The sequence below is a fragment of the Diceros bicornis genome, chromosome 27 (genome assembly GCF_020826845.1).
Source record: "Diceros bicornis minor isolate mBicDic1 chromosome 27, mDicBic1.mat.cur, whole genome shotgun sequence".
NCBI classification, from domain to species: domain Eukaryota; kingdom Metazoa; phylum Chordata; class Mammalia; order Perissodactyla; family Rhinocerotidae; genus Diceros; species Diceros bicornis.
In genome coordinates, this window is record NC_080766.1 from 33,969,022 (window position 1) to 33,983,164 (window position 14,143).

General features: G+C 40.2%; 1 protein-coding gene across 1 annotated transcript in view; it reads right to left on the reverse strand.

Moving 5' to 3' along the window:
* Positions 1 to 14,143, reverse strand: part of TMEM50B (transmembrane protein 50B) — a 41,814-nt gene that overhangs the window by 13,435 nt on the left and 14,236 nt on the right. The window contains exon 2 of the mRNA XM_058523035.1: positions 1,712 to 1,851. Coding sequence (XP_058379018.1) covers positions 1,712 to 1,810 — 99 coding nt within the window. The 5' untranslated portion in view covers positions 1,811 to 1,851. The remainder of the gene's footprint in view (positions 1 to 1,711; positions 1,852 to 14,143) is intronic.

Genomic DNA, 14,143 nt, shown 5'->3' on the forward strand with positions numbered 1-14,143 from the left:
ATCACTAGACCATCAGGGCTAGCTCAAATCACAACCTGAAGCTCTCTTAACTAACCTCCAACTAACCAGATTACCTGATGTGTTTCATTCTCTCTAGAGAATATTCCTTTTTAATATGCCCAACCCGGGCTGGCCCCATGGCTTAGTGGTTAAGTGTGCACGCTCCGCTGCTGGCGGCCGCCTGGGGTCGGATCCCGGGCGCACACTGACGCGCTGCTTCTCCGGCCATGCTGAGGCCGCGTCCCACATACAGCAACTAGAAGGATGTGCAGCTATAACATACAACTATCTCCTGGGGCTTTGGGGGAAAAAAATAAATAAATAAATAAAATTATAATATGCCCTACCACTTATGCTTCCACAAATGAGCTATACGCTTACCAACAGTCAGCTGTCATGTCTCCAAAACTATTTAAGCCTGCTATAGTTTTAATTAATTATGTAATTTGATTAAATACTGTATAACTGACTGAACATAAATTTGTAAAATGTAATATTTCTATGTAAACTAAGCTGAATAGACTTAAAGTAGACAAGATGCTAAAGAATTTCATGCACAAATTAAGTGCAGGGGAGATGACCATTAAGAGCAAGGAAAACTTAGAAACATCTAAAAGAATTCTGCATGCAGATTGCTTCACAATTATCTTTAGTTCTGTTCTGCTTTATTTATTTTTTTCTATTGGACTTCAGGTGTAGAACTGTATACGGAAAGAGACGAATTTTTAAAATGTAATAGATACTGAAATTTGCTTCAAAAAACGCAGTGGGAGCAGGGAACAGTTGATGGAATGCTAAAACACAATTGGTCATGATTTGATTTTTTTTGAAGGTGGATGGTAAGTACATGAAGAAGAAGAAGAAGAGGATGATAAGTACACTCTAGAGAGTGGTTCTTTATACCATTATATTTTTATTTATATGCTTGACATTTTCAATAATATAAAGTTAAAAAAGAAGAAAACGCTGGGAAGAAAATTAAGAAATAGTTTCCTGGGCCGGCCCCATGGCTTAGCAGTTAAGTGCGTGCGCTCTGCTGCTGGCAGCCCAGGTTCGGACCTTGGGCACACACCGACACACCGCTTCTCCGGCCATGCTGAGGCCGTGTCCCACATACAGCAACTAGAAGGCTGTGCAGCTATGACATACAACTATCTACTGGGGCTTTGGGGGGGAAATAAATAAATAAATAAAATTACAAAAAAAAAAAAAAGAAAGAAAAGAAATAGTTTCCTCTGCAAATTTCTTCCTCTCACCTCCCCCCAGTGCTGCACTGGGGGAAATAGAGATGGCTTCCCTTCCCTAGGGCACTGCAGGGCTTCAGTTCTAAAGCAGCCTATGGTCCTTACTGTTGTCTACACATCCTGAATTTCAATGAGTCACAATATTAGGTTATATCAAATTCTGAGCCTTTGAGAATCTTAAAGGATTTACACGTATTGTATCATTAACTTAAAAACACTACTGCCTAGAATAATTGTATTATCACTGGAACAGAAGAAAAGATACTAAGTTTAACAAATTTACAAAGTCAAATGAACCCAGGAACTACCATGTTTTGTTCAGTAATAGTATCTAGAACTCTAATCGTTATTTATACAAAACAAGAGTGAAATACACAGTTATGAAAGAGTATTCACAGCTCAAACCAATCAACATCAATTTTCAGGGCAAAAGATGAGGCATAAACCACGCACGCTTTTTCACTTACCAATATACCTGCTACGACAGAAGCCACAGCATTTCTTCTCTCACTCCAGTCAATACATTCACATTCTGGCCAACGGAAATTATCGAGGAAACCTGCCATTTTCACCCCTTAAGCATGGATTTGTCATTAAATACAGTATTCTACAAATAAAAAGACAAAATACAGTCAGTCTAAGAAAATATTTTTAAGAAATGAAAGATCTTACTCCTTTAAGTTTTAAACACAAATTTACTTTAGGTCTAAATCTACTATGGTTAAGAAGAAAAATTCAATACTTCAATGAATACTTATTGAGATGTACACAGGACTGTGTGAGGACACAAGGGGGAGCTTACTATGTGCTATGTGAGCATGGTGGTTTTAAAACATGTCTGCAAATTCTTTGACACTTCTCACATTGAGAGGTGGCTCTCCCTCGAATTTGGGCCAAAAATAAAGACTGGTTGACCAACGGAGCAGAGGAAGTGATGCTATATAACTTCTGCCATACAACTTCTGAGGCTAGATCACAAAAGGCAATGCACCATGTAGCTGGTTCTTGGAACACTAACACTAAGAGTCCTGAGTTGCTGTGTAAAAAATCCAAGGCCACAACGTTGTGAGGAGACCAGGTATAGGTCTTCTGGCCCACAGTTCCAGGTGAGGTCCGAGCTAACAGCTAGCATCAACTGTCAAATGTGTGAGCAGACACTTCTAGGTGATTGCTGTTCCAGCCATAGTGTTATCCCTAGACGTTAAGCCTTTCCCGGTGAGGTCCCAGACATATGGAGATGAGACATGTCATCCTGGCTGTGCCCTCTCCAAATTCCTGACCCACAGAAACCACAAGCATAATAAAATGGCTGTTTTAAACTACTGAGTTTTAGAGCAATCTGTAATGTAGCAATAGACAACTGGAAGGAGAAAAATCACGTGCATAAAAAACTAAGGGTACAGCATGCTGTGGGAATTTTCAAAACAAAGAGAGTATATTCAGTTGAGGTGATTCAAGGACATCTTAAATTGCAGAAAGAAAAAAAATAAACTATTTGAAAGCACTAAAGAGTGCTGAAAAGCAGGCAGAAACTGGACCCTCAACAGAAAACACGATGAGTAGGACCCACTTTTACACAGCTTTTCCCCCTGCAGAACCCCAGCCCAGTGAGCCCTGTGGTACAGAAGGGCTAAAACTTGAGCAAAAAGCCACAGTCTATTTGGCTTAAGGTATCAGAGGATGGCGTTTGGGATTACCAGAGCAGCTGGAAACTGAAGAGGGAAATCTTGGAAAGGCACGAGTCACAGGAGGGAACCCCAAACACTTTAACATAAATTCTCTTTAAATACCCAGCTAGCCCCTGATCAGCACATGCATGGAGGAGACTCCAAGGAACTCAGCAGGAAAAAATAGCTGGAAGGCTAAAAGAACTAAGCAGAGATTTCAGCTGCTGCCCACTGCAAGACATTTTGAAGTTTGAGTTCCACCAAGTCAGAGGAGATTAGTAAACATCTTGGGATTTCCACACTCTAACAAAGTGTAAAACCAAGTCTCTATAATTTTAAGGTGATCAGCTAGCATTTTAACTGCTTGTTAGAACAAAAAGTAACATTCTTCAGATGAAGATAACTAAACCGAAGAGTGCCTATAATGTATCACCCACAATATCTAATATATAGCAAAATATTACTAGACATTCACAGAAGCATAAAAAACGTGATCTATTTTCAAGGAGGAAAAAAAAGCAGTCAATACAAACAGACTGCAAAATGACTCAGATATTGAAATTAGCAGACAAGAACTTTAAAGCAGCCAGTATAAACAAATTCAAAGACTTGAACGCAAACGGTCAAAATAACTGAACTGATGGAGAATCTCAATAGAGAAAGAGATACTTTTAATGTAAATTTTAGAACTGAAAGTTACAATATTTGAAATTTAAAATTAACTAGATGGGCTTAATAGGAGATTAGAGACAGTGGAAGAAAAGGACAGTAAACTTGAAGAAAGATCAAAAGAAATCATCCAATCTAGAAAACAGGAATTTTTTTAAAAATTAGAAAAAAAAGAACAGCCTCAGTGAACTGAAGAACACTAGTAATTGGTCTAATATATGTTTAATTGGCTCCCAGAAGAAGAAAGAATGAGAGAGAAAAAATATTTAAGGAAATAATTCCCAAATTTGGTGAAAAATATTAATTACAAATCCAGGAAGCTCAAAGGAGGAGGATAAACAAAAGGAAAACATCATAATCAAACTGTTGAAAACCAGAGACAAAAAGAAACACTTGAAGCAACTTTAGGGAAAAAAAACCCAACACATTACATACAGGAGTAGGAGAACAATATACACGATGGCTGACTTCTCATCAGAAATAATGAAGGCCAGAAGGAAGTGGAGTGACTTTTTTTTTTTTTAAGATTTTTATTTATTTTTTTTTCCCCCCAAAGCCCCAGTAGATTGTTGTATGTCATAGCCGCACATCCTTCTAGTTGCTGTATGTGGGACGCGGCCTCAGCATGGCCGGAGAAGCGGTGCGTTAGTGTGCACCCAGGATCCAGAGAAGCAGTGTGTCGGTGCGCGCCCAGGATCCAAACCCGGGCTGCCAGCAGCGGAGCGAGTGCACTTAACTGCCAAGCCACGGGGCCAGCCCTAATTGTCTTTTTAAACCTTTTGCCCATTTCAAGTCTATTCAAGTCTTTTGCACATTATTTATTGCATATGTTTGGTTTGTCTTTTTATTATTAATGTTTAGGAGTTCTTTCTATATTGTAGATACAAGTCCTTTGCCAGATATTTGTTTTGCAAATGTTGTCTTCCAGTCTATGTTTCCAGTGTTTGGACCTACTCTAGTGTATTTATTGTACTTTTTTTTTAGATTAACAGTTGGACCCGTTACTTTAAATTTAGACATTTTTCACCTAAATCCATTTAAGCATCAATATGCAAATACCTATATGCATTTAAGCATATTATTTGAAAATGTACCTAACATACTGTTTAGAAATAAGTTTATCTTCGTGGATGTTCTATACAATGTTATAATTTTTCTTTAAATAATTGTCTTTTAAATAAAGAGAAGAAAATAAAAGATAATCTTTTATATTGATCCACATACTGATCATTTCTGGTATTCTTCATTTTTTCCTACAGATCTGAGATTCATCTGGTGTTGTTTCTCTTCAGCCTAAAGGATTTCCTTTAGTATTTTATTAGTGTAGATCTGGTGATGAATTATCTCAGTTTTTGTTTACCTGAAAATACTTTTATTTTATCCTCATTTTAAAAAAAAGTTTTATCGGGCCGGCCCCATGGCTTAGTGGTTAAGTGCATGTGCTCCACTACTGGCGGCCGGGGTTCGGATCCCGGGCGCGCACCTACGCACCGCTTGTCTGGCCATGCTGAGGCCGCGTCCCACATACAGCAACTAGAAGGATGTGCAGCTGTGACATACAACTATCTACTGGGGCTTTGGGGGAAAAAATAAATAAATAAAATCTTTAAAAAAAAAAAAGACAATTAAGGACCGAAAAGCACATAAAAAGGTATTCAACATCATTAGTCATCAGTGAAATGCAAACTAATGAAATATCACACAGCCATTAGAATAGCTAAAATTAAAAAGACTGACAACACTAAATGTTGGTGAGGCTGTAGAAGAACTGGAAATCTCGTAGATTTCTGATGGCAGTTTCTCATCAGTTAAAAATAAACCTCCCTAGGGACTGGCCCGGTGGAGTAGCGGTTGTGTGTGTGCACTCCGCTTTGGCGGCCTGAGGGTTCGCAGGTTCAGATCCTGGGCATGCACTGACGCACCACTTGTCAAGCCATGCTGTGGCGGCGTCCCATATAAAGTGGAGAAAGATTGACACAGATGTTGGCCCAGGACCAGTCTTCCTTGGCAAAAAGAGGAGGACTGGCATCAGATGTTAGCTCAGGGCTGATATTCCTCATTAAAAAAAAAAAATTAAAAAATAAAAATAATAAATCTCCCTATAACCCAGCAATTCTGTTCCTAGGTATTTACCAAGGGAAGTAAAAACACATGTCTACACACAAAAAAGACTTGTACAAGAAAAGTTTATAGTAGTTTTATTCATAATAGCCCCAAAATGAAACAACCTAAATTCATCAACAGAAGAATGGATAAACAAATTATGATGGATTCATACAATGGAATACTATTCGGCAACAAAAAACAATGAACTCATATATATAACCACACAGAAAAAAAATCTCAAAACATGATTTAAGTGAAAAAAGGCAGAGACAAAGAGTATATACTGTATTATTTCATTTAAATGAAGCTTAAGGGGCTGGCCCAGAGGCATAGTGGTTAGGCACACGCGCTTCGCTTCAGCGGCCTGGGGTTCATGGGTTCTGATCCCCGGCGCACACCTACACACCGCTCATCAAGCCATGCTGTGGCAGCATCCCACATACAAAATAGAGGAAGACTGGCACAGACATTAGCTCAGGGACAATCTTCCTCAAGCAAAAGGAGGAAGACTGGCAACAGATGTTAGCTCACGGAGAAGAGAGGGAGGGAGGGAGGGAGGGAAAAAGCAAGGAAGCAAGCAAGCTAGCTTAAGAAGAGGCAAAACTAGGACGTCAGCATCATGGCGGAGTGAGCTTCCCCCATTGAACTCTCCCCCTCTAAGACACAACAAAAAGGACATTCATATTCCAACAGAAGCTATTCACACAACACGTCTGAGGCACCCAGGCAGCCATACACCCGAGGACTGAGGTGCTGGAATCCCCATAGCAAGTGGAAGGAGGTAAGAGGAGCTCCCTTCCTTCCCCAAGGACTGTGACCCAGAGACTGAGACCATGTGGCTCTCAGAGAAGGGGGAGGGGCGGCTCACCATGTGAAAAATGGGGCTCTCCAAGACCCCTCACAGCCCGAGGGGATCCCCCTACAGAGGGAGCGGAACTGTTGCAAGGGTAGTTTCAACAAGTTAGCCCCTCAGGAGAGCAGAGAGCCACAGCGAGGTGAGAAACCTCTGAGATCCAGGAGGCGAAAGTAAGCGCCCCTCCCCCACCCGGCCCACCCAACTGGTGCTTCAGCACAGCAGCACTTCAGCTCAGCCCCATCCCCAATGCAGCCGCTCCCAGGCACCCGGCCCCAACCAGCAGTGGGGCAAGCCTGCGCCCCCGCACTAGAGGCAGTGGCAGCTTAGTCCCCACCACGCCACAGTCCCAGCTGCTCCAGACGGACCAAGCCACAGCCCCAGCTCCACCATGCCACGGCCCCAGCTCTTTCAGCTGGAACGTGCCCTACCCCCAGCTTCTTCTGCTTGACCGTCCCCCCTCCCCCTGGTTCCGGCTGCTTCCGTTTGGCCTGCGCGCAGGCTCCAGCTGACTTGGTGCCAGCGACTTCGGCCCAGCGCACTCCAGTTCCAGCTTCTTTGGACCAGCGGCACACCAGCTCCTCCTTCTTTGTCTCAGTGCACTCCAATTCCAGCTTCTTTGGCCCAGTGCACTCCAGTTCCAGCTTCTTCGGCCCAGCAGCACTTCAGCTGCAGCTGTTTCAACCCACCCGCACCCCAGCCCCAGCTGCTTCGGCCTAGCTGCTCTCCAGCCCCAGCTGTTTCCATGCTTCCCCCTCCCCCCCCAGCAGCCTCCACTCAGCCACGCTGCAGATCAGCCTGGGGCCGACAAGACTGCCCATGGATTGAGGTGGGCCAGAATACATAGCCCTTGACTCCCACCTAGTGGCAGCAAGGGGAAACTGCGACCATATATTTTCACTATGAGGAAAGGAAGCCAACACTGACCGGCACTGTGCAAAAACATATGAAATCTCCAGACCAAAAGGAAAATGACAAGCACCCAGAAGTCAACCCAGAAAGCACAGAAATGTATAACCTTAACGACAGAGAATTCAAAATAGCCATCACAAAAAAGCTTAATGAAATACAAGAAAACACAGACAGACAATTCAGTGAAATCAGGAGTTTCTTCACAAAAGAGATTGAAACTATTAAAAAAAACCAATCAGAAATCTTAGAGATGAAAAACACAATAGAGGAGATAAAGGGAAGGCTTAAGCACCAGAGCTGACAATATGAAGGAAAGAATTAACAATATCGAGGACAGCAATGCAGAAGTGCTCCAGATGGAGGAGGAAAGAGAACTAAGACTAAAAAGAAATGAAGAAACTCTCTGAGAACTCTCTGACTCAATCAGGAAATCCAACATAAGGATTATAGGTATTCCAGAGGGAGAAGACAGGGAAAAAGGAGCAGAGAACTTGTTCAAAGAAATAATATCTGAGAACTTCCCAAACCTGGGGAAGGAGCTGGAAATACCAGTGAATGAAATCAATAGATCTCCTAAATATATCAACACGAAAAGACCCTCTCCAAGGTATATAGTAGTAAAGCTGGCAAAAGTCAACAACAAAGCAAAAATATTAAGGGCAGCTAGACAAAAAAAAATAACATACAAAGGATTTCCTATCAGGCTCTCAGGCAATTTCTCGACAGAAACTTTACAGGCTAGGAGAGAGTGGAACAATAGATTCAAAATTCTGAAGGACAAAAACTTTCAGCCAAGAATACTCTATCAAGCAAAAATATCCTTCAGACATGAGGGAGAAATAATAACTATCCCAGATAAACAAAAGCTAAGGGAGTTCATTGCCACAAGACCCCCACTACAAGAAGTGCTCAAGAGGGCCCTCATCCCTGAGGAAAAAAAGAGAAAGGGGATTCAAAGTTTTGAACGAGCAGGAAAACAGGTCGACAAAACCAGAAAAATTGCAGTCCTCTATCAAAATAGATTAGCAAATACTTAATTATAAAACCAAAGATCAAGGGAAGGTAAGCACCAAGCATAAATATAACCTCATCATGTTAAACACAAACTCACAACACAAGAAGGAATAAGATGTGACAACAATAACACAGGAGGGGAAGAGGAAAGGGATCGAATTGACTTAGTCTAAGGGAATAAGAGGCCATCAAAAAATGGACTATCACATCCATGAGATTTTTTACACAAACCTCATGGTAGCCACTAACCAAATAAGCAGAACAGAATCACACACGATAAAGAAAGAGAAAACTAAGAGAACCCCCATACAGAACTACCAAACTGCATTGGTAGTCTGAAACACATGGGACGAGAAAAAAAGTAATGCAAAAGAACCAGAAAAAGAGCGATAAAATAACAACAAGAAGCCCTCATATATCAATAATTACCCTAAATGTAAATGGACTGAACTCTCCAATCAAAAAACAAAGAGTGGTGGGATGGATTAAAAAACAAGACCCAACAATATGCTGCCTCCAGGAAACACATCTCAGCTCTAAAGACAAACACAGGCTCAGAGTGAAAGGAAGGAAGACAATACTCCAAGCTAATGGTAAACAAAAGAAAGCAGGTGTTGCCATACTTATATCAGACAAAGTTGACTTCAAGATAAAATAGGTAATGAGAGACAAAGAAGGGCAATATATAATGATAAAAGGGACACTCCACCAAGAAGACATATCACTTTTAAATATATATGCACCCAGTACAGGAGCACCAGGGTACATAAAGCAACTATTAACAAACCTAAAAGGAGATATTAACAACACAATAATAGAAGGAGATGTTAACACCCCACTCTCATCAATGGCCAGATCATCCAGACAGAAAATAAATAAGGAAATAATGGACCTAAATGAAAAACTAGATGAGATGGACTTAGACATATACAGAACACTCCATCCAAACACAGCAGATTACACATTCTTCTCAAGCGCGCATGGAACATTCTCAAGAATAGACCATATGTTGGGAAACAAGGCATGCTTATATAAATTTAAGAAGATTGAAATCATAACAAGCATCTTTTCAGACCGTAATGCCATGAAGTTAGAAATCAACTACAAGGAAAAAACCGGGAAAGTGACAAAGCTGTGGAGACTCAACAACATGCTCCTAAACCACCAGTGGATCACTGATGAAATTAAAGGAGAAATCAAAGTATATCTGGAGACAAATGAAAATGAAAATACACCGTACCAACTCATATGGGATGCAGCAAAAGCAGTCCTGAGAGGGAAACTCATAGCAATACAGGCCCACCTTAACAAATAGGAAAAACCCCAAATAAGCACCCTCAAACTACGCCTAACAGAATTAGAAAAAGAAGAACAAACAAAGCCTAAAGTCAGCAGAAGGAGGGAAATAATAAAAATCAGAGCAGAAATAAATGAAATTGAAATTAAAAAAACAGTAGAAAGGATCAATGAAACAAAGAGCTGGTTCTTTCAGAAGATAAACAAAATTGACAAACCCTTAGCCAGACTCACCAAGAAAAAAAGAGAGAAGGCTCAAATAAATAAAATTAGAAATGAAAAAGGAGAAATTACAACAGATATCACAGAAATACAAAAGATTATAAGAGAATACTATGAAAAACTATATGCCAACAAATTGGACAATCTAGAAGAAATGGATAAATTCCTAGACTCATATAACCTCCCAAAACTGAATCAAGAAGAAATAGAGAACCTGAATAGACCAATCACAAGTAAAGAGATTGGAACAGTAATCAAAAACCTCCCAAAAAATAAAAGTCCAGGACCAGATGGCTTCTCTGGAGAATTTTACCAAACATTCAAAGAAGACTTAATACCTATCTTTCTCAAACTATTCGAAAAAATAGAGGAAGATGGAACACTTCCCAACACATTCTACGAGGCCAACATCACCCTGATACCAAAGCCAGGCAAAGACAATACTAAGAAGGAAAACTACAGACCAATATCCCTGATGAAAATAGATGCAAAAATCCTCAACAAAATATTGGCAAACCGAATACAGCAATACATTAAAAAGATCATACACCATGATCAAGTGGGATTTATACCAGGGACACAGGGATGGTTCAACATCCGCAAGTCAACCAATGTGATACACCACATTAACAAAATGAGGAATAAAAACCATATGATCATCTCAATAGATGCAGAGAAGGCTTTTGACAAGATCCAACATCCATTTATGATAAAAACTCGCAACAAAATGGGTATAGAAGGAAAGTACCTTAACATAATAAAGACCATATATGACAAACCCACAGCCAACATCATACTCAATGGGGAAAAACTGAAAGCCATCCCTCTGAAAACAGGGGCAAGACAAGGGTGCCCATTCTCACCACTCTTATTCAACATAATACTGAAGGTTCTGGCCAGAGCAATTAGGCAAGAAAAAAGAATAAAAGGAATCCAAATAGGCAACAAAGAAGTGAAACTCTTGCTGTTTGCAGATGACATGATCTTATATATAGAAAACCCTAAAGAATCCATTGGAGGGCTGGCCCGTGGCTTAGTGGTTAAGTGCTCGCGCTCGCTACTGGCGGCCCAAGTTTGGATCCTGGGCGTGCACCGACGCACCGCTTCTCTGGCCATGCTGAGGCCACGTCCCACATACAGCAACTAGAAGGATGTGCAACTATGACATACAACTACCTGCTGGGGCTTTGGGGGAAAAAAAAGGAGGAGGATTGGCAATAGATGTTAGCTCAGAACTGGTCTTCCTCAGCAAAAAGAGGAGGATTAGGATGGATGTTAGCTCAGGGCTGATCTTCCTCACAAAAATTAAAAAAAATTAAAAAAAAAAAAGAATCCATTGGAAAACTATTAGAAATAATCAACACTACAGCCAAGTGGCAGGGTACAAAATCAACTTACAGAAATCAGTTGCATTTCTATATACCAACGACAAACTAACAGAAAGAGAACTCAAGAAGACAATCGCATTTACAATTGCAACAAAAAGAATAAAATATCTAGGAGTAAATTTAACCAAGGAAGTGAAAGACCTATACAATGAAAACTATAAGACATTATTGAACGAAATCAGTGATGACATAAAGACATGGAAAAATATTCCATGCACTTGGATTGGAAGAATAAACATAGTTAAAATGTCCACACTACCTAAAGCAATCTACAGATTCAACGCAATCCCAATCAGAATCCCAAGGACATTCTTCACAGAAATAGAACAAAGAATACTAACATTCATATGCGGCAACAAAAGACCCCGTATAGCTAAAGCAATCCTGAAAAAGAAGAACAAGGCTGGAGGCATCACAATCCCTGACTTCAAAACATACTACAAAGCGACAGTAATTAAAACAGCATGGTACTGGTACAAAAACAGACACACAGATCAATGGAACAGAATTGAAAGCCCAGAAATAAAACCTCATTATCTAGGGGCAGCTAATCTTTGACAAAGGAGCTAAGGACATACAGTGGAGAAAGGAAAGTCTCTTCAATAAATGGTGCTGGGAAAACTGGACAGCCACTTGCAAAAGAATGAAAGTAGACCACCTTCTTTCACCATACACAAAAATTAACTCAAAATGGATCAAAGACCTGAAGGTGAGACCTGAAACTATAAAACTCCTGGAGGAAAATATAGGTAGTACACTACTCGCCATCAGCCAGAAATGGATCTTCTTGAATTCCATGTCTACTCAGACAAGGGAAACAAAAGAAAAAATAAACAAGCGGGACTTCATCAGATTAAAGAGCTTCTACAAGGCAAATGAAACCAGGATCCAAATGAATAGGGAACCCACCAGCTGGGAAAAAATATTTGCAAACTGTATATCTGACAAGGGATTAATCTCCATAACATATAAAGAACTCACACAACTGAATAACAAAAAAACAAACAACCCAATCAAAAAATGGGCAGAGGAAACGAACAGACACTTCTCCAAAGAAGATATACAGATGGCCAATAGGCACATGAAAAGATGCTCAACATCATTAGTCATCAGGGAAATGCAAATCAAAACCACACTAAGATATCACCTTACACCCGTCAGAATGGCTATAATCACCAAGACAAAAAGCAACAAATGCTGGAGAGGCTGTGGAGAAATGGTAACCCTAATCCACTGCTGGTGGGAATGCAAACTGGTGCAGCCTCTGTGGAAAACAGTATGGAGATTCCTCAAAAAATTAAAAATAGAAATACCTTATGATCCAGCTATCCCACTACTGGGTATCTACCCAACGAACCTGAAATCAACAATCCAAAGAGGCTTATGCACCCCTATGTTCATTGCAGGATTATTCACTATAGCCAAGACATGGAAGCAACTTAAGTGTCCCTCGACTGATGAATGGATAAAGAAGATGTGGTATATATATACCATGGAATACTACTCAGCCATAAAGAAAGACAAAATCGTCCCATTTGCAACAACATGGATGGACCTGGAGGGTATTATGTTAAGTAAAATAAGCCAGAAAGATAAACAGGGCATGATTTCACTCATACGTGGAAGATAAACCAACACACGCACAGACAGAACTGTTTGGTGGTGACCAGGGGCTAGGGAAGTGGGGGGTGGGCACAAGGGGTGGAGGGATGCACTTATATGGTGACTGATAAACAGTAATGTACAACAAAAATTTCACAATTAAAAAAAAAAAAAGTCAGAAGAGGCATAAACTAATCGATGGTCCCAGATATCAGAACAGTGGTTGCCTATAGGGAGTGAGGACTAACTACAAGGGAACTTTCTTGGGGTGATGGAAATGTTCTACAACTTGATTGGGATACTGGTTATGCAGGTACATACATTTATCAAAAGTCATTGACATGTACACTTAAGATCTGTGTATTTTACAGTTTGTAAATTTTACCCAGGAAAAGTTTAAAATTTTATCAGTCAGATATGCTTTAGCTGCACTAAAGTCTTACTCTGTAAACATTATGCGCACATTTTATCAAGCTATTCTGCAGATATGGTAATGAATTATTATCAAAAATTAAATATTAACTAATTAAAAGCAAATATAGGGAAGGTTACCATGAATTCAAGACAATGTCTGAAGGTTAAAACAAAAGTCTTGAGCCAGTTCTGGTGGCCTAGCGGTTCAAGTTCAGCACACTCCACTTGGGCAGCCTGGGTTCAGTTCCCAGGCGCAGAACCACACCATTCATCTGTCAGTAGCCATGCTGTGGCCGTGCCTCACACAGAAGAACTAGAAGGACTTACAACTAAAATATACAACTATGTACTGGGGCTCTGGGGAGAAAAAACAAAACAAAACAAAACAAAAAGTCTTATTTCATTTTACAAAATTCATTTCCCATATACTAACCTATTATAAATAGTTCTATAAGGAGAAAATATATTACTATTTCTACACACTGATTTCTGAAACGTCATGGTCTACCCCCTCCTGGAGCTTAAGATGGAGGGTCAGGGATGGGGTGGGGCAGAGAAACATCAAACAAAGTAATATAAATAATTACTATGAAGGAAATGCACAGGATCCTAATAGAGAATAAAGGGGAGAACTATTTTAGAATGGGTGGTCAGGGAAAGCCTCTCTGAAGAGGTAACATTTGCTAAAATTGTAAACCATACTGAAATTTGAGCTGAGTAAAGTTAATTAGAATACAGAGAAGCAAAAGAAGTAGA